This window comes from Hypomesus transpacificus, chromosome 13 (assembly GCF_021917145.1).
Source record: "Hypomesus transpacificus isolate Combined female chromosome 13, fHypTra1, whole genome shotgun sequence".
Classification (NCBI taxonomy): Eukaryota; Metazoa; Chordata; class Actinopteri; order Osmeriformes; family Osmeridae; genus Hypomesus; species Hypomesus transpacificus.
Window position 1 is genome coordinate 10,027,888 of NC_061072.1, and position 19,473 is coordinate 10,047,360.

A 19,473-nucleotide genomic window follows, 5' to 3' on the forward strand; every position below is an offset into this window, starting at 1 on the left:
AGCTTATTCTGGAAGGGTGGATACTTTCTCTTTATTTTGTAATATTAGGTCAAATGTGGCTTTTCTTTGGATTAATTAACTGAAAGGTAATATTCTGTATCATCATTGCTCACTTGCAAATAGTTGGGTAATTAAATGACTGTAACATAGGGTTACCATTGTTATTTAGAGTAGTTCTGTTGTTCCTAAGTAACGTAACATTCCTTGCTGTTGTATCATTCCCATATGCTCACAAGCATGGCTACCGGCACTTGTGTTTGTGTTTTGTGTTGAATTACAGTTGGCAGTTGAAGATCTTACATTACATTTGAAATTGCCACTGATACCAAAATGTGATCGTCTAGCCATTCCATGACAGACCAAGCGCAGCTGTAGTTAACCCAGTGTACAAAAAGAGCCCAGCCATTGTTTGTATACTAGAGAGTTAGTAGATTAAATCTATTCATTCCTTAATCCATTAAATTGTGTTAAGCCACTGTTGTTTACCATACATGTGGTTACTGTTACATTGTGTGCTTGCTGCTCTGTGGCTCCTATTTTTCTTAAAATGTTTATCTTGAAGACTCTAGAGAAACCTATTATTGTGTCCTAAATGGATCTTCAATTGGATGTGCTTGCTCTGAGATTCATAAACTCTGTAGCTACCACCATGTTCTTTTAATTCACAGTGTGTTACATTCCCCCAAATTAATAAATCTGTGTGGATATATATTTAACTGTGAGATCTATAGCCTCAATTGAGATCCTTTATTTACATCTACCCTGATTTTACAACACAGGTTACACCATTACTAAACTTAGATTGTATACCAAATGTACATTACATAGTCCAGTATACAATGATATTGTTTGCTGATTTGTAAATGCCATTTGTAGGCCGTTGAACTTGTTTGCTTTAATGGATTGGCAAAATGATATTAATTACATCTAAATTAAGTATCAAAACAATGCCCTATTCCTTCTGCTGTCTTATATGTTCAGTAATGTGAAATATGAATTGACCTTAATGTAACGTTTTATGAAGCACAGCTTGCTGTAAGTGTTCTTAATCTGAAATAAAAATATATTTCATATGGCGATAATATACATTTTATGTTGTGGAAAGATGTAACAAAATGCAGTTATAGAATATTTCAATTCAGTAGAGTATTTAATATGCAGTTAGTGATTTTCCTATGTGTGCTTCCTAGACTTTAGTATAAAATAGTCTCAAGTGGCAAAATTACTATGGAATATGTAAAGTTTTTTTGTTTACGTTTTTTGTTGTTGAATTTTCTGAAGGTCAGTAGGCATCTGGCAGGGTCATTCTGGAGGATCAGTCACACGTGCCCAGAAGCAGGTGTGCTCCCTGCTTCACCACAGGCCAGAGGACTGTCACGTGGGACTATGTAATCTGTTACATTGGGCAGGCCAGGCACCACACAGCAGCTGAGGGCACTCCGAAGGATAGCCATGTCTTGGGCATCATACCACTCATCCGTCTTATCGTTGTAACATTCCACGTTGAAGGTGGTGTTGAAGCCGTTGAATCCTCCCACAACATAGAGCATGTTGTCTACCACCTCAATGCCAAAGTTGCTACGAGGGTTGAACATGGAAGGCAAGGTACGCCAACTGTTGATAAGTGGGTTGTACACCTCTGCAGTCTTGAGACGGTTTGCACCGTTAAAACCTCCAACCTTGTTGGATATGAAAAGTATGAATTGAAATCAACCCCTGTTATTCACAATAAGGAACAGAGCACCATAATCTTTGAAGGTCAACTCATTAATTTAAGCACAGTGTTCTATTTTATCACTATATCTTCAATGTTCAGTCATAAAAAATATATATATACACACCCCTCTTATGCTTGCAACCAGTAGTTTGTTCAGCTCTAAAGCCTCCACTTAAGATGTGTGGTGAGACTTACTGCATAGAGCTGATTGTGGTAAACAGCAATCCCAACCCCACTCCGTCGGCAGGTCATGGGTTTAATCAGGGTCCATTGGTTGGTGTTGGGGCAGTAGCTCTCTGCATTGAATAGGCACTCTTCCCCGTTGAAGCCTCCACAAATGTAGACCTGACCCATGAAGGGCCCCCATAATATTCACACATAATTGACTGAGTTTTTATAATGAAAGTCGTAAACGGATAGATGATGTTTATATCCCACTTTCTTAGTGGAATATAATAAGAATGTTCTCCTACAGTCTGTGGTCTCCTGCTTGTACCCACCTGTCCATTGAGTGTGGCAGCGCTGGCGTCACTTCTCCTCATATGCATTGGTGCTATAAGAGTCCATTGGTTGGTCTCAGGGTCATAGCGCTCGACAGAGTTGATTCGCAAACAGCCATCAAAGCCACCCATGGCGTAAATGTAGCCATCCAGCACCGCCACACTGACGTAGCATCGCCGTGAGTGCATGGGTGCCACCTGGTGCCAGGTGCGAGTGATGGGGTTGAACTTGCGTACGTCGTTGAAGTAGTCCACACTATCAAAGCCACCGATGCAGTAGACAAAGCCATCGAGGTACACGGCGCCATGGTAAGCCCGTGAGGTATCATTTTGGGCCACCTTTACCCAGCGGTCAGCCTTTGTGTCATATGCCTCAATCACATTGGTTGGACTGCCACCACTCCAGCCCCCGATGGCCAATAGGATGTTGTGGGGAAGGCGAGGGCGGGACATGGGGTTACCAAAGTACATGTTGGAGGGACCATGCATGTTGAGCTCATACAAGGCCTTCAAGCCGTTGAGGACAATGGTTTTGCACTCTAAACTTTCCTTTACAAGAGGGTGATTCCTGATGCTGTCTAGGAAGTTTTCAGGGGTCATCAAAGCCATACGCACCTATATAGATGACACAATAGCAAATAGTTTGGTCATCCAAAGATAGTAGTAGAAATGTTTTCAAATCCCCTTACATCTTACACATCTTTCCCACATACGTTGAACATGTTGCTTGCTTACCTTCCCACCAATCAAATATATTAACATAAAAAAACTGACTGTAAGTGGGGTGAATCAAGCATTTCAGGTCTCTATGACCTATGACACTATCTAAAGAGGAGACTGTCACCTTTGGTAGGAGCACGGGGAGGGAGTGCTTGCGATTTGAGAGATCATGAGAGACCCATCGAAGAATGGCCTGGTACACTTGGTCCTCCTGCTTGGCATTGAGGTTGTCTTTCTCGATGAGGTCACAGAGTTGCACCAGCGACAGCTCCAGAAACTCCTCAGACACTTTGGCGATGTCTTCAAAGTGATGAAGGGTGAAGAGGAATGCCTTGCTGCGCAGTTCGTCACAGGAGTAGAAGTCGGCAAACTTGCAGATGCCTATGCAGTTCTCCAGACACAGTTGCGACTCCAGGAATTCGCAACAGGCCTGCACTATCCCTGTGATGCAGAACTGGTCTGCAGCCTCCAGGAGTCTCTCCACATTGTCCTCGGTGACAGGGAGAGCTCCAGTGTAGGCAAACTCAATAATCAGCCTCATCATCTCAGGAGTGGTGCCAGGGATAGTATACACACTCTTCTCTGAGTTGTTCCAGCCACTGGTGAACAGAGCACTGTCGGAAAGTATGTTACATTTCAGTTGTTACAAAGTGGTTAAGACACATTTGATGTAGTGTTACATTACAGTATATGGGTACACCACAGAGATAGATTTGTTGATCAAGTATATAAGTCCTTATAGATCATTAAAACAATGTAACTGATTATTTTATCAACCATTTCTAAATGGACAAAGATTCTTACCGGAAATAGGAGCTGAATGCACACAGGATATTCTTATGAGCTTTGAACTCAACCCCATCAACTTTGATGACCACATCACAGAGCTGCCCCTCCAGCCGTAACTCATTAAAAATATTAAAAGCCACGTTGGTCTTGTCCATATTGCACATTTAAATATATTTGAAGTGGTACAGACCTCCACGTTGTTAGCAAGTTTAGTGTGTGCAAAAAGTTTGATGGCATTGGGAGAAGTAGCTGTGTTCCAATTCTCCCCAAGTTCTAGAGTGTCCGTGCATTGATACATCACAATGGCATGTCCATTTCTCTGTGGATGCAAAGCAGTAGTCATGTTGCCACCTTTACCATGGTAACATGGCCAGTTTCTCATTAAAAAAGGTAGAGCTAAATGTCATATTAATGGTGTCTACCGAGCATAAACTGGATGTCTTATTTTTATATTTATTTTCCATCAAAATACCTAAACATAGATACATGTATGACATTTTAGGAAGGGTATGGAATGATAATTTTGCTGTTATTTTAATGTGTGTTCTTATTTGCTTTAGCTCAAGCAATCATAGATAGGAACATAAGACACCGGAACCATTGTTTCTAATGTAGCTGTTCAAACAGGGAAGCTGGAAGTGGTACAAAGTTATCTTTAGACCAGTAAACAAAGCTTACTGGGCACCAATGTATCAACGTTTTAGCAATTTTTTTATATTAATTTTTTTATAGGCTACGTACCTTTCACCGCGTTTTATGAAACAATCTATTTAAAGTATTTCTCACCTCCTTGTAAAGGCCTAAAATGGTAAGTAGGTTAAACACTAGCTAGCTGTTAGTAGCTAGCAAGATAGCTAAATTGCAAGCTTGCGATATTTCAGTCAAATGATACACTTTAAAATTCTATTTCTAAAACCACATTCTTATGTAAGATTCCACGTAGTCACTGTCCCCCCTATGCAATGCTTAATGCATAACGTGAAGAAATGATTAGTTAGCTAACGTTTCTCGTGTAAACTTGGGCTAAAGGGTTATTATTTTAATGGAAAATGTGTTTTCTTGCGCTTATTTAATGATTTTTGTTTTGTTTGTGTTTGAAACTTTGAAAAACATTGTTACATTGTTGTTCATTGCACTGGGAATCCACTTTAAACCTATTTTTTTTGTTTTATGCTCAGTTATACCACATACCCTGGATTAATATGCCGGTGCGGACTGCCATTGCAATCTGGCACCAGTTGACCAAGTATGAGGTTAGAATTTGCTCTGCTTTTAAGAATGTTCAGCTGCCTCTAATACATATCTATATTTGCTTAGAATTTGTCCAGTTCCATTTGCTTTGAGTTGTTCTTACCTTTCAGATATTATGTTAAATAATTTGTATCACAGTATGTGCACAAAGCAGTGCATTCGCAGCATACATCCACTTGGCTGTAGTGTAATTTTATAGTAGTTTGAGGTTAAATTAAATCTTGACCTCAGCCTATTTTATAGATCCCTGACTTGGCCAAGTCCTCAGTGCTGATGAGGGACCGCAGCAGAGTTGAAGAGACCATACAGGCCATGCACAGAGCTGGACCCAGCACCCTCCAGGTAGCACAAACCACAATCTGATCCCACACTGCCCTCTATAGATGACATACATTACTCAGTGTTCATCCTGCCCATTCATTTCTCTAGGTGAGCTTGTCTCAGCTGCCCTTGACACTTCCTTTATTTGTTCTTTGTTGGGACTAAACACGTCTGGCTAATTTAACCCAAACCATAGACCCAAACCAGTTTTCCTTGTCCTAAGATTTAGCTGGTGAAACACCATCCTGAACTCATCATGTAATATGAGTGAGTGGATGTGTACCATTTGGGTGTAGGTAGGAAACTGTATTCTAAACATGGTTGGGTCTCTACAGGTGATTTCTGACTTTGATATGACACTCACCAGATTTGCTCACAACGGGAGGAGGTGTCCCACCACTCACAGTGAGTACCACCAACCCCAGTCAACACAGGGTCCCGGAAGAAATAATATATTGACCTAACATTCCCTTAACATAAAAATGAGTATGCTATTTAAACATCTAACACAATCTTGCAGATATCTTGGATAACAGCTTGATCCTCAGTGAGGACTGTAGGAACCAGGTGAGCTTATGACAAGAATGTAATAAAAGGAGAACAGCTCTAAAAAAATAATAATAATGTTATCTATAGTATTGTTAAAGAAGATGTCTGTAAAGCTCTCACACCTCTGTCTGTAGATGAGGGAGTTATTGAACACCTACTACCCTATTGAGATTGATGCTGCCCTCACCGTTAAAGAGAAGCTGCCCCTCATGGTGGAATGGTAGGAGTCTGACAGCACAGTGCAATCACTGCATGCACATACTGTATTCTACATCTAAATGTATAACACACATGCAGGTTTCAAACAGGGTTTGTTTACTGTACTGTCCACTGCATGATGTCTACAGGTGGACTAAGGTACACGAGCTGCTTATCCAGCAGAAGATCCGTAAAGACCTGCTGTCCCAGGTTGTGAAAGAGTCCAGCGCTATGCTCAGGTTAGTCCCGCCATATCACAATGACTCTCTGCTTACAAGGAGTTGTCCATACAGTATGGCTAGACTGATTTGTGATACTTTGTGTACAGTGCCCTCCAAAAGTATTGGAACAGTGAGGCCAATTCCTTTATTTTTGCTGTAGACTGAAAACATTTGGGCTTGACATCAAATAATGAACGTGAGACCAGAGATCAACGTTTCAGCTTTTATTTCCAGGTATTTACATCAGGATCTGATGCACAACTAAGAAAATATCACATTTTGTTTGAATCCACCCACTTGTCATGTGAGCAAAAGTATTGGAACAGATATACTTAAAACATATTTAAGTGAATAAGACTTAATATTTAGTTGCAAATCCTTTGCTTTCAATAACTGCAGCAAGTCTGTGACCCATTGACGTCACCAAACTTTTGCATTCTTCCTTTTTGATGCTTTCCCAGGCTTTCACTGCAGCCTCTTTCAGTTGTTGTTTGTTTTGTGGGGTTCCTCCCTTCAGTCTCCTCTTAAGCAGGTAAAATGCATGCTCTATAGGGTTTAAGTCTGGAGATTGACTTGGCCAGTCTAATACCTTCCATTTCTTGCCCCTGATGAACTCCTTTGTTGTTTTGGCAGTGTGTTTTGGGTCGTTATCTTGCTGCATGATGAAGGCTCTGCCAATCAGTTTGGTTGCATCTTTCCTTAAATTGGCAGACAAAATGTTTCTGTAGACTTCCGAGTTCATTTTGCTGCTGCCATCATGTGTTACATCCTCAATGAAGATTAATGAGCCCGTCCTAGAAGAAGCCATGCAAGCCCAAGCCATGACATTACCTCCACCGTGTTTCACAGATGAGCTTGTGTGTTTGGAATCATGAGCAGTTCCTTTCTTTCTCCAAACTTTAGCCTTTCCATCACTTTGGTAAAAGTTAATCTTTGTCTCATCAGTCCATAAAACTTTGTCCCAGAATTTTTGAGGTTCATCTCTGTACTTTTTGGCAAATTCCAGCCTGGCCTTCCTATTCTTCTTGCTAATGAGTGGTTTGCATCTTCTGGTGTAGCCCTTGTACTTTTGTTCATGAAGTCTTCTGCGAACAGTAGATAGTGATACCTTCACTCCTGCCATCTGGAGGTTGTTGCTGATCTCACTAACAGTTGTTTTAGGGTCTTTCTTTACAGCTCTCACAATGTTTCTGTCATCAACTGCTGATGTTTTCCTTGGTCTACCTGTTCGACGTCTGTTACTTAGTACACCAGTAGTTTTCTTCTTCTTCAGGACATTCCAAATGGTTGTACTGGCTATGGCCAATGTTTCTGCAATGGCTCTGATTGATTTTCCATCTTCTCTAAGACTCACAATTGCTTGTTTTTCACCCAAAGACAGCGCTCCGGTTTTCATGTTGTTTTCACCTCTGAATACAGTCTGCATAGACAAAACCTATCTTACCCAATCTGAACCTGAGTGTAGACATTCAGTGGTATTTATTGATTGAATAATGTATGTAATAGGACACACCTGGGCAACAAAACACACCTGTCAGTCATATGTTCCAATACTTTTGCTCACGTGACAAATGGGTGGGTTCGAACAAAAAGGTGATATTTTCTAATTTGTGCATCAGATCCTGATGTAAATACCTGGAAATAAAAGCTGAAACGTTGATCTCTGGTTTCACATTCATCGTTTGATGTCAAGCCCAAATGTTTTCAGTCTACAGCAAAAATAAAGGAATTGGCCTCACTGTTCCATTACTTTTGGAGGGCACTGTATATTGTAGCACGCTTATAAACTGATGAGTGGCTCCTGATTAGGTAAATAGTTGTGCTGTGATTAGGAGACAATAATACATTTGTGTAATAGATAATACAGTATACTATTCCTTCTCCTGTGCTGTTGATTTCTCCAGGGAGGGCTACAGGGGGTTCTTTGACCACCTGCAGGAGCAGCATGTGCCTCTGTTGATCTTCTCAGCTGGAGTGGGAGACATCCTGGAGGAGGTGATCAGACAAAACCAGGTCTTCCACCCCAACGTTCACATCATGTCTAACTACATGGATTTTGATGACTGTGTAAGTGCTAGAAACCTTTGATCCAAATCGAATTCATTTGATCACGAAACATGCTAACAATGGTTTAGCGATGCCAATGGTCTTATTGCCCATGTCAACGTTTTTTTTAATCAAATGTCCCAAACCCCACACTACTTAAGGGATCTTTTGAAGTCCCCAGGTGATGGTCCTTCCTGACCCTGGTTCTTTTCCAGGGAATACTGCGGTCCTTCAAGGGCCAGCTGATTCACACCTTCAACAAGAGGGAGGGTGCCCTCCTCCACACGGCACACTTCCTGGAGCTGAAGGAGCGCCCCAACGTGCTGCTGCTGGGGGACTCTCTGGGAGACCTCACCATGGCAGACGGAGTGGCCACTCAGCACATCGTCACGATTGGCTTCCTCAACGACCAGGTGAGGGGACCTTGTTGGGGGTCATTTAAACATGCAACCTCCAAGATTTCACTTTAAAGGTACCATACACACTTGATGGACTATGGACTGGGAGTTTGCAAAACGGCACGTAACAAACCTCGTGATTCCTGGACTTGATCTTTGGCTGCCGTCTTGTTTTCCCCAGGTGGAGGAGAGGAAGGAGTCCTACATCAACTCCTACGACATTGTTGTGGTGAAGGATGAAACCATGGATGTCCCCAACGCTGTCCTCAACTACATCACCACCGGCAAGTGAGGAAATGGTGTGACAGTGGGACAAGTCAAGCATTGATTACTTCCTGTTTGCATAGGGGTTGTGACAGGAACCACAATCAATCGCATGATGGGACACGCAACACCCGTCACAAGAATGAGGCATTCGACTAGTTCCACATGGTTGCTCCACAACGCTGCATGCTGGTGCACCCTCAATTACCTCAACCAGTTAAAAGCTATAAAAAAAAGAAAGATGTTTACTGTCACTGTATGGTTGGAGTCTTATCAACATTTCTTGTAAATCCCAATGTTGGTATCCAGCGGTTTTTTAATGCGTTGGTACAACATGTCTACATCTCTAAGTTCTCAATGGAGGTGAGCTAACCCTTCACTAAAATGTATTTTGCCACGGAAGAACCTCAAAATGTAAGATGTTATTTAATAGGGGTGGGAATCTTTTGGTACCATATGATTCGATTCTTGGGGTCATGATTCGAGAATCAATTGTTTCCCCCACCCCTATTATTGAAATATCTTTTCCAGGACTTGTTAAGGAGTAGGTTTACACCAATGTATATTTTAGACACTGTGATGGTGTACACAGAGCTTGTGAACCACAATGGTGCACCTTTTTATTTAAACTTTTAACTAGATGCATTTTGGAACTGTTTTACATATGTATTTGATAATGTAATTTTGAATGACATTTTAAAGTTGTGGTTTACCTCTAGGATTAGGCCACTGTTTGTCTGGGAAAGTGACATGGTGTGTCACTTGGAAGTGCATGGAAGTCATTATGTTGGTATTATCTGCAGATGCTAGGAAACGTTTTTTGCACATACCCAGAAATGTTAGTTATGAAAGAAGATACATTTTTATCCCCAAAAAGTTTGAAGTTTTCTGTGAAAAAAAAAACTTTAATTCTTAGAAAATCAGGGACAATGAAGGTGCCGTTAGGAAGATTGACTTGTTCAATCAATCACTCTTTAACATAACTTTCTCTTAACATGACCAAACCTTACCATTAAGAATTGTGCTTCTTTGAGAATACTTTCCACAATTTGTGTCAATGGAAATATTAAACAATTCACTTGGTAAAAAGTCTTAATTTGGATGTGGCGGGTGCAGTCTGTCCCTGAGAAAGAGGAAGTGTGTGTGTCGTGTTCTCATCACAACTCCTCGTGCATTGCATTCTCCTTGTCCTCCTCCACCTTCAGTTTCAGCTCGTCTGGGGTGATGACTCCATCTTTGTTGCGATCCTGGTTTCTGAACATGTCTGCGATAACCTCTTCAGGGTCCGCCCCTGGTTTCATACGACCTTTGCCCTCCGCTACTTGTATTTGAATGAATTCTCCAAACTTAGGGGTTAGAAAGAAGAAAGTGGGGAGGGAGGGAGAATGAAGAGAAATGTATATGAATTGAATCATGTGCCTTCATAACATGCAAATCTGAACCATACTTTACTTTTATATTACTATTTAGTTAACATGTGCCTTCATAACATGCAAATCTGAACCATACTTTACTTTTATATTACTATTTAGTTAACAGTGGCCTATCTGCATACAGTAACTGTCTAACCTACTGTATTTCATCTAGGTTATTGTAGCACCATACCTCCTCCACAGGGACCTTCTCATTATTGTCCATGTCCAGGGCTTTGAAGAGTTCTGCAGGGCTGTCCTCAAGCCACACAAACAGGTAACCATCTGGCACACCCTTCTGCAGACTCATCAACTCCAGCTCAAACTGGAGGACGGCACTGCCCGGCACACCAGACGCTGAACCCGGAATAGAACGCACTAGTGTCAGCTGCTGATAACAGTTCACAATGAAACAGCCGGGTTGGATCCTAAATGCTATATTTTGATAGTAGTTAATAGCATTGTATCCCAGTTGTTGAAACGGTAAGGTGGAGGGGAAGGTGATCACCTCCTTTCTCTCCGTGTCCAAGGTGCGGAGGGATGATGACCACCCTCCTCTCTCCTACGCACATGCCCCGGAGACCCTCGTCCAGCCCGTCAATCACCTTGTCCGCTCCAAGCACTGTGTCCTGCATGTTGTCATAGTCACTTCTGACAAGTCAAACATGGATAGAAGAAGGACACTAGTTAGGAAAATGAACGCCGCCAGACTAGCCAGCTATATAATTTCTGGATTTAACTAATGTAGCAGTCTGAATGACAGTTCTGCTATTTGAGTTATACTCATGCATGTTACGCTGATAGCATGGTATAGAAGGATGACTTGGCTGTGGTCACGTGAGAGTAGGACACAAAAACATCAACATATGGCCTGATGAGATCTGAGCTTACGAGGAAAAGAGGAGTGTTCCGTCCAGCAGGGAGCAGTTGTAGTGGTAGTGGATGAGGTCATTGATGTCGCTGGTCTCGTTGCATACCTCAGGCTTGTGGGTTACCTGGATCTCCACAGAGTCCTTGGGGTTGTGAAAGTCGATGACGTGGATGTCAAAGACCAGCACGGCTGAGCCTGGAATGTCCTGACCTGGATGGACAGAGAGAAGTGATACATTTTGCTGTGGACTGGAATACAAAAATAACACAATGATGGACAGGTTTATTAGACAAAGACTCAATCAAGAACCCAAGAGAAGTCTGTGGTAATCGGCCTGCATGCATATGCTGAAATGTGTTGTTTTATTCTAAAACATCTACATCAAATATTCAGGGGCCAGAGATGGACCAGGGCTCAGCACTGCTTGTCACTCACCTGCTCCCTGCTCTCCATAAGCCAGGTGAGGTGGCATGACGATCCTTCTCTTCTCCCCAACACACACCCCCTGCAGACCCTTGTCCATGCCTGAGATAACGTAGCCCATCCCAATGTAGGTGTTGTATGTGCTGTTCCTCTGGTAACTGCCAAAAGGTAGAGGAGAGAAAGATTCGACATTCACATTTAAAAAAGCCATACACATTTACAGACTGGGATTTAGTAGTAAGATATGTGGAAAGCATTCAGAATGTTGCAACATTAACAAGCTGTCATTAAAACAATATTTTGATTTACTTTCCAACATGCCCAGGCACATTTCCACTTTCCATTGCGTGCAGTGCAATGGCATTGTCTTCATGTACATTGCATGAAAGCACAAGTTCAGAGACCAATGAGCTAAGTATCCTGAAGATACCCTAAGGTGGCACCAATGTGGTCTATAGCAGTGTCCTCACTATCCATATAGGTGTAGTAAATACGTTCATGGTCAAAAACCGGTAAAGGCAGGCACCACCTGCCATGTTTGCTTCCCATTTTTAAAAATAATAAATGTATTTAAATAGAAAGAGAATACCAGAAAGCCACTGTGTGTTGAATGGGAGGTATACTGAAGCAGCACTAATACTAGGTGAGCTGCTTTTTTTCATGACTAATACAGTGTTTGAATTGTACCACGGGGCTGTTGCATGAGCTTTGAAGACAAACTTGAGCTTTGGTCCTCTCACACATGTGCTTAGGTGCTGGAGAATTTTTGCCTCCTAGTCCTTGTGATTTATGTTTTGTTCTTCCTGATCTCAAATTTAGAGAATCTTGACAGTAAACATTAAGAGCAAACATCTTGGTTCGGCCCGCCAACCAATAAACAAAGCTTACCTGCTGTCGAATGAGACTCCGTTGAGGAAGCTGCCATTGTAGTGGTAGCGAATATAATCCCCAGCCACAGATTTGCGCGTGCAGGACTCAGGCACATCCTGGTTTTCCACAGTGACATCATCCTTGGGGTTGTACAGATCCACTAACAGGACATCAAACACTAGAGTGGCCTGAGAAGGGATATCTGTGCCTGATGTCAGGGATGAAGACACAAGCAGACACAAATACTCAGTATTCAACTTTATGTTGGTTCAAATTCACACTGTATGTGACCTAAGTTTAGTTTGTTAAGGTGAAGAGGCACTGAACTGTGTGAGTTGGTGCTCTGTTTTCAGGTCTGGAACACGGACCATTTAAAAGCTGCTTTGTCCTTAAAGGACTTCAAACTACCTCTCTAACAATTCGAATGGTTTCCTGTAATGTAATATTTTTTGTGTTTTTTTGTAATTTTATAAATTATGTTTCCAGCAACCCTATAGATCTATTTCTCAAGTATGGCTAAATAAAGGTCAACATTCAAATCTCAATTAACTGCTGAAGCAATCGGTTAACCCATTTCCATGTTCCCTCTCCTATACTTACCAAATCCTTTCTCTCCATAGGCCAGGAAAGGTGGGACTACAATATGCCTGATCTCCCCCACGCACATGCCCAGTACACCCTGGTCCATCCCCTTGATCAGCCAGCCCTCACCTACCAGGCCATCTTGGGTCTGTTTCCTGGTGTAGCTGGGTGGGGCTCATACAAGCGCATAGTCAACACACACCCATTTCCTCACAAATACCTGGACAGCACAACACAGACAGACACAGAGACATGGGCTACCATTTCAGAGGGTTGTGAGAGATTGTGGTGTTCATCATCTGGTTTGTTTCCGTGTGTGCCAAATAAGTAAATGATGGTTTAGTGGTTCTAGGCTACATAAAATACTTTCACACAAACTGTAAGCCAAAGCCACAATGGGTGACTGTTTCACAAACTGTATGTTGATACCATTACAGAGAAAATTCTGGCTTCCATTTACCAAAATTACCTTTGGAAAACACATCTAAGATCTACACAAAACTTCTACTGACCCTAACAGTCTAATTTGGATTCCTACTATTTCTGTTGTCTCTCTTACTCTGTCAAAAATCGGCTCACCTGGAGTCAAAGGGGGTGCCATTCAGTAGAGTACCGTTGTAATGGTAGCGCACAAAGTCTGTACGCTTCACTGAGCGCTGGCAGTTCTTGGGTGTGCTGATGGTTCGAGTTGCGACCAGGTCTGCCGTATTCCATATGTCCAGCAGGATAATGTCAAACACCAAGGTAGTGTCTGGGGGTACCACATCACCTGACAGAAGGGAAATAAATAAAAGTGTAAAAACATTTTGGCTGGCAAACAATATGATTTACTAATATTTAAACAAACACAGACATAAAATGCTCTAGATAAATTCTGCTAAGTAAACGACATATGGAAATGTAAATTGTCGCGATATCATGAAGGACATGGCAATAGGCTACCTGCGCCTGTATTGCCATAGGCAAGATGTGGGGGCACAGTCACTTTTCTGCGCTCGTTGACACACATGCCCTGGATGCCTTTATCAATGCCAGCGATGAGGCGTCCCGCACCAGTCTCACCGACTGTAGGGACTCCTCTTTTAAGACTGTGCAGGCCAAACCAGACCATGAGAGGGAGACAAATGCTTAGAGGAGAAAGAGGTAGGCCTACAGAATAATTTTATCAGTCTAAACATGAGGACGAGAAGAGCAAATTAGAACAACATGTTTTACCGAAACATTCAGAACAGATGTCCGTGAGGATGCAAATCAAACCAGCGATAAAGCGTAGGCCTACTTTTAAAAAGCGTTCATATAGCATTGAGATGCCGAGCTATTTTGGCAAAGGATTAGCAACGCAAACAAATCCCGAATGCACGCACAAGAACAACAAAGATGGTGAAAATTTAAATCTTACCTCGAATCGAATTCTTTTCCATCAAGGAATGTCACATTGTAATGATAACGAACATTATCTCCACTTTTCACTTCTCTATTACAAACTTCAGGTATGGAATATCTGTCCACGACTACATCTCCGAGTGGACTAGGGTTGCACTGAACATAAGAACAAGAATTTAGGAGCAAAACAAATATATACCTTGCAAACATTTTAAATAAAAGCTATTTAAATCCTGAAAACGGATTCAATGCACGAACAACTAATTTGTTGGTACGAACTGGCCCTGCGTCCGTTTAAGTAAACTGCATTCACACACGCACACACTCATTCACTCGTTTCTGTCTAAAGAGGGAGTACAGAGTTTGGACGGCACTTTTCCCAAGGAAGTGGGGGCTCTCCCTCTAGCAAGGAATGTTGTAAACGTGGACAGTCTCCAGTTAACTTCTAGCGGTAATGCGCAAAGCAGGGCGAGGGCGAGTTTTGCGACAGCCATCCTTATATTGAACAGTGGGAACCTTGTTCAAAAACTATATAACCCCGTTTGGATTACATACAGTAGTCTATTGTAGCTTTTTTCGTTCCAAACTGTTTCAATGATTAACAATAAGTATTGCGTGCACATCCTATCTTTTCTTATTGCATAATGATTTTAATAGCCAAGGCATTATATGCTGTAGAAAATAGGCCTACGTTACGGGACTGGCCTTCTAGCCTAATTATAAATCTTCATCTGTTACTTTCTGTTCCCAAGAATAAAATAATGATATTATTGCATGTTTGAAGGTCAAGCAAGCGATGGATGCTATTGAACACAGTTATAAAGCTTTAAAAAATGAAAGATATAGGCCTATATGTCAGAGCCCTGTAACTTGAGTCAAGTGTAGTCTTTTTAACATGAGTATCTGTACTTCTACTTGAGTGAAGGATGTGTGTACTTTTGCCATCTCTGACAATAGCCTAATATAGCTTACGCCTACTTATACGAAAGCATGTGTCATTTATAGGCCTACATGACAGCTGGGCGTCATGTAGAAATCTGATACCACAGACCACTATTCACTATTCCCCTAAACCCCTAAGCGGTTTACCAGTCTTGCTACTCACTAAAACTGTGGAAAACAACTTTGTAGGAGCTATAAGAAGACGTGACTCACATTGGGAGTATGACTAGTCTACCATGGTTAACAATATCCAATGCGTTAAAGGAGTTCTATTTTCAGCTGCATTGCTGTGTTGTGTTTGTGCACTGGTCGCGCAACTTGACAATTTTAAAACTCTCCCTCAAGACGAGCTTATGCCCCTTGCTTTTGCTTATGGTCAAGCCTTGGACCACTATGCCGCAGAGAGTTGGACGGACTGCATCAAATATATGGAACTAAGTTTACGGTTACATCGGCTTCTGAAAGACAGCGTGACTTATTGCATTAGACATTGTAATGATACGAGCCATAACCAAGAGGAAAGTGTCTTGGTTACCAGTGACCTCCAAGTGTTCTGGCGTGTATTGATGCGAGCGTCATGTCATAAAAAGTGTAGAGCGCATTTCCCTGCGCTCTCACTCCCTTATCCAAGGAAAGAGATCATAGAGGATTTTGAAAGAAGGTCGCCCTACCGCTACATGCATTTTGCTTATTTTAAGGTAGGCTATAGTCAGAATTAAGCAATTAGCCTATTATATGGCTTACATATATGAATTAGCGATTGCTCACCCAATCAACTAAAGTTATTTTTCCATATTTCATCAACTGATAATGTGATAGGGGTGGGGAATATCCTGCAATTACGCAAAGCATTTGTTGTTGCAGTTTGTTTGGTAGAGTAGGTTACTCGCTGCTCCAGTATCGATGATGTCGTGCTTCCAGTTGAAAAAAAAAGACTTCAAAATTCATAAACTGAAAGTTGGATATGCAAATCCGTAAATTTCTTATTAGGCTATGACAAAACAAATAACAAAACATTGTAGGCTATTCTAATGTATCTTCCAATATCATCGGCTTCAAACCTATGCCAACAAACATTAGACCTCCTGTGCTACAACTGTCATCACTTAGGCTTACCTTTAAGTAGGTTACCATGGCTACTGAAATGGCTCGAACAATATTTATGTGAGTTGTTTTCAAGTTCGTTTGAGTGAAAGTAGAGGGGGATAACTAATTGATCACACATACATGTTCCTTAGATGAATGACCTACAGAAGGCTGTATCCTGCGCCCACACTTATCTACAGAAAAACCCAGATGATCAGCTGATGAACCAACACATGGACCACTACAGAAGTGAATATGACCTGGAGGGCTTCCTCGTCGACCAGGAAGAACAACCTTATGAGGTGAGGGCAAGATGGCTGCTATAACCAAGTGGCTCTCATCAACATGATCTAGTCGACAGCTTTCACCAACCCTCTTGATCTCTCACCCCAAGGGCAGCTTCCTGAAAGCTGTAACAATTTTCAACTCTGGAGATTTCAGCAGCTGCATCAAACACATGGAGCAGGCTCTGAGCCAGTACCTTCACCAGCACCAACTGTGCCTGGCAGGGTGTGAGGGGGCCAGTGAGGTGCCCCTCCTCAAAGATCTATACCCCACCCTGGCAGGTCAGTACATGATAAAGATGTTAGGTGAATATTGTTTTGATTTGTATTGAAACAAAACATAGTTATGGGCTTCAGAGGAAATCATGCTTATTCTATTTCCAGTTGGAAATTATAGGCACAATAGCGGAATTAGAAGTTCCGATGCTAGTTCAATAAAATACCCTTTCCCTGTAATTATCACATCTTTTAATAGACTTTTCACTAAACAAAGCTGTTGCAAGAAATGTTGCTTTCAATCCATGTTCACAGTTCAGTAGTGAAAGCATCTTGGTGTAGAATTGGAAAGAAAAAAAATGAATAATTTCACTGTTCACCATGTTTAACAAGCTTGACTGATTACCCAATGTTGTTGTCCAAGTAAATTGAGACAACTTATATGAAATTAGCTTTTTGTAGAACATTGTCTATTAGCTTGAACCTTTTACAGTTCCTGTGGGCTACAGACAGTGGGCAACCCTAACCCAGCCTAACCCACTTGCTGCCCTCTCTCCCCACAGATACCTATGTAGAAGCACTGAGGTGTAAGGTGAAGTGTGAGAGGAACCTGATGCCTAATGTTGGTGGCTACTTTGTGGAGAAATTCATGGCCACTATGTACCATTATCTGCAGTTTGCTTACTATAAATGTAAGTACCATCATGTGAAAAGTTCCTTCTTCATCGCATTACTTTTCTCTGGTTGATGAAAGCTCGTCAAATTATAATAATTCTGACATCAAACTCACAATTAAGTATCTTGTTTCTCATTGTAGCCGAATAGCAGTATAGATATAGCGCCATTGCACCATTGTTATAAAAAAAGTATTTCCCAAACAGGACATGTATATAAGCAGGACTATAGATAACATATTTGTAGATAAAATGTAAAACTCTAAAATGCCAACCGACCACCTCCACTAGACATACTGTCTCTTTGTGTAGTAAATGATGCCCGCAGTGCAGCGCCATGTGCATCCAGCTACATTCTCTTTGACCCAGAGGATGATGTAATGAAGCAGAACATTCTGTACTACCGGTCTTACAGCCAGCAGTGGGGCCTGGAAGACAGCCACTTCACCCCTAGAGTGGTGAGAGCCATTTTCTTCATCAAAGCTCTGTGTATTGAGTATGTTGCATTTGAATCAGAATATTAAATGCTGATGTATTTCCTTTGATCAGGAGGCCCAGAGGTACTATAACCAGACCAGCCTGCAGAAGCAGATGCTGGCATTGGCAGTAAAGTACTTGCAGTCAGATGGGGAGGTCGGTTTGATGAACAGTTTTTGGTTGTTCAATATTCCAATTCTTGCAAGTTGACATTTGACCTTTTGAATGAGCTTGACCACATTGCCAAAAAAAAATCTTAGTTAAGTATCCTAATATATTGTGAGGTGATATAAAAACGAGATCTTAATGGATATTTTAGTTTGAGCAAGTGGAAAATCTAGAAATGTTTAAAAGTATAAGCTTTCGTGTGACCTTTTTCGACAGGACTTTTTGGGCCCAGAAGTAATTGTAATTGAGTCCCCGGAGTCGCCCGATGTTGAGTTTGAGGGACCTGGAGATTATGAAGAATCCATCTATGCCAAATGGTGGCAGCCAAAGGGAAAATGGGACATTGGAGATTCTGATATGTGAATGTAATCTAAAACCAATGTGGACCAAAAAGGTTTTAAGGAAAACCATTTTAGTTCACTTGCTTTGAGTAGTAGTATACATTGCTGCATAATTGGGTTTACATTTTAGATTTAGTCATTTAGCTGACGCTCTGACTTACAGTAAGTACAGGGACATTCCCCCCCCCCCCCGAGGCAAGTAGGGTGAAGTGCCTTGCCCAAGGACACACCGTCATTTGTCACGAACCGGCAACCTTCTGATTAATAGCCCGATTCCCTAACTGCTCAGCCATCTGACCCTGGTTGATGTAGTTTCTGAAAGATATGTTTACATGTTTAAGCTTTTCAAAACAAATTTAATAGTCTAAATTTGAAGTGGAAACACGTAATCTTAAACAGAGTAAGCTTACTTTATACACCATTAATCACATATCATGCTCATAGTTATTTCACATTTCAACTTTATTTTGTCTTTGTCCTCACAGTTTCATTGAAATGTCATCAACTGCCCCTCTATTTGAATGTCTTAAAAAATATATGAAGTCAATAGTTACATTATCATAGTAAGTTGATTCCAGAGCTATGATTCATTATACAGTTGCATGTGAATTGAAAACAAGTAATAGGCTCCATAATAAAGGAAATTAAACTTACTGGTCACACATGAAAAAGCATAATTCTATCAAACTCAGTCCCCGGTCCAGACTACATGACTTCAGAGCGCTTCATCACTATGTACATACGATATGTAAGAAAGGAAACCCTAGACA

The 19,473-nt window shown here is 41.4% G+C and overlaps 4 protein-coding genes across 6 annotated transcripts; 2 read left to right on the forward strand and 2 right to left on the reverse strand.

Moving 5' to 3' along the window:
* Positions 1–1,233: 1,233 nt before the first annotated feature.
* On the reverse strand, positions 1,234–3,890 carry LOC124475537 (kelch-like protein 10). Its single transcript, XM_047032232.1, has 5 exons — positions 3,742–3,890; positions 3,062–3,551; positions 2,218–2,832; positions 1,913–2,062; positions 1,234–1,679 (listed from the first exon to the last, which is right to left on the reverse strand). Exons 1-5 carry the CDS (start codon positions 3,888–3,890, stop codon positions 1,320–1,322), a joined length of 1,764 nt encoding a protein of 587 aa, XP_046888188.1. The 3' UTR covers positions 1,234–1,319.
* A 447-nt stretch (positions 3,891–4,337) lies between these two features.
* LOC124475540 (7-methylguanosine phosphate-specific 5'-nucleotidase-like) lies at positions 4,338–9,159 on the forward strand. The gene is made up of 10 exons (XM_047032238.1): positions 4,338–4,534; positions 4,905–4,979; positions 5,221–5,319; positions 5,634–5,703; positions 5,819–5,865; positions 5,982–6,067; positions 6,195–6,284; positions 8,171–8,333; positions 8,528–8,725; positions 8,892–9,159. The coding sequence occupies exons 1-10, from the start codon at positions 4,532–4,534 to the stop codon at positions 9,000–9,002; spliced, it is 942 nt and encodes a 313-aa protein (XP_046888194.1). The 5' UTR covers positions 4,338–4,531; the 3' UTR covers positions 9,003–9,159.
* A 677-nt stretch (positions 9,160–9,836) lies between these two features.
* On the reverse strand, positions 9,837–14,882 carry fkbp10b (FKBP prolyl isomerase 10b). 2 transcript variants are annotated; one of them, XM_047032234.1, is made up of 10 exons: positions 14,532–14,882; positions 14,075–14,220; positions 13,712–13,901; positions 13,151–13,296; positions 12,569–12,758; positions 11,693–11,838; positions 11,278–11,467; positions 10,895–11,037; positions 10,580–10,743; positions 9,837–10,320 (listed from the first exon to the last, which is right to left on the reverse strand). In XM_047032234.1, exons 1-10 carry the CDS (start codon positions 14,723–14,725, stop codon positions 10,132–10,134), a joined length of 1,698 nt encoding a protein of 565 aa, XP_046888190.1. In that variant the 5' UTR covers positions 14,726–14,882; the 3' UTR covers positions 9,837–10,131. The 2 variants fall into 2 exon arrangements, with proteins under 2 accessions (XP_046888190.1, XP_046888191.1); XM_047032235.1 differs by lacking the exon at positions 14,532–14,882 and having other exon boundaries at positions 9,839–10,320; positions 13,151–13,352; positions 14,075–14,168.
* On the forward strand, positions 14,229–18,887 carry LOC124475539 (endoplasmic reticulum protein SC65-like). Of its 2 annotated transcripts, none has more exons than XM_047032237.1 (7): positions 14,229–14,512; positions 16,696–16,845; positions 16,938–17,109; positions 17,607–17,735; positions 18,030–18,175; positions 18,267–18,350; positions 18,579–18,887. In XM_047032237.1, the coding sequence occupies exons 1-7, from the start codon at positions 14,510–14,512 to the stop codon at positions 18,723–18,725; spliced, it is 831 nt and encodes a 276-aa protein (XP_046888193.1). In that variant the 5' UTR covers positions 14,229–14,509; the 3' UTR covers positions 18,726–18,887. The 2 variants fall into 2 exon arrangements, with proteins under 2 accessions (XP_046888193.1, XP_046888192.1); XM_047032236.1 differs by lacking the exon at positions 14,229–14,512 and adding an exon at positions 15,577–16,155.
* Positions 18,888–19,473: the final 586 nt, after the last annotated feature.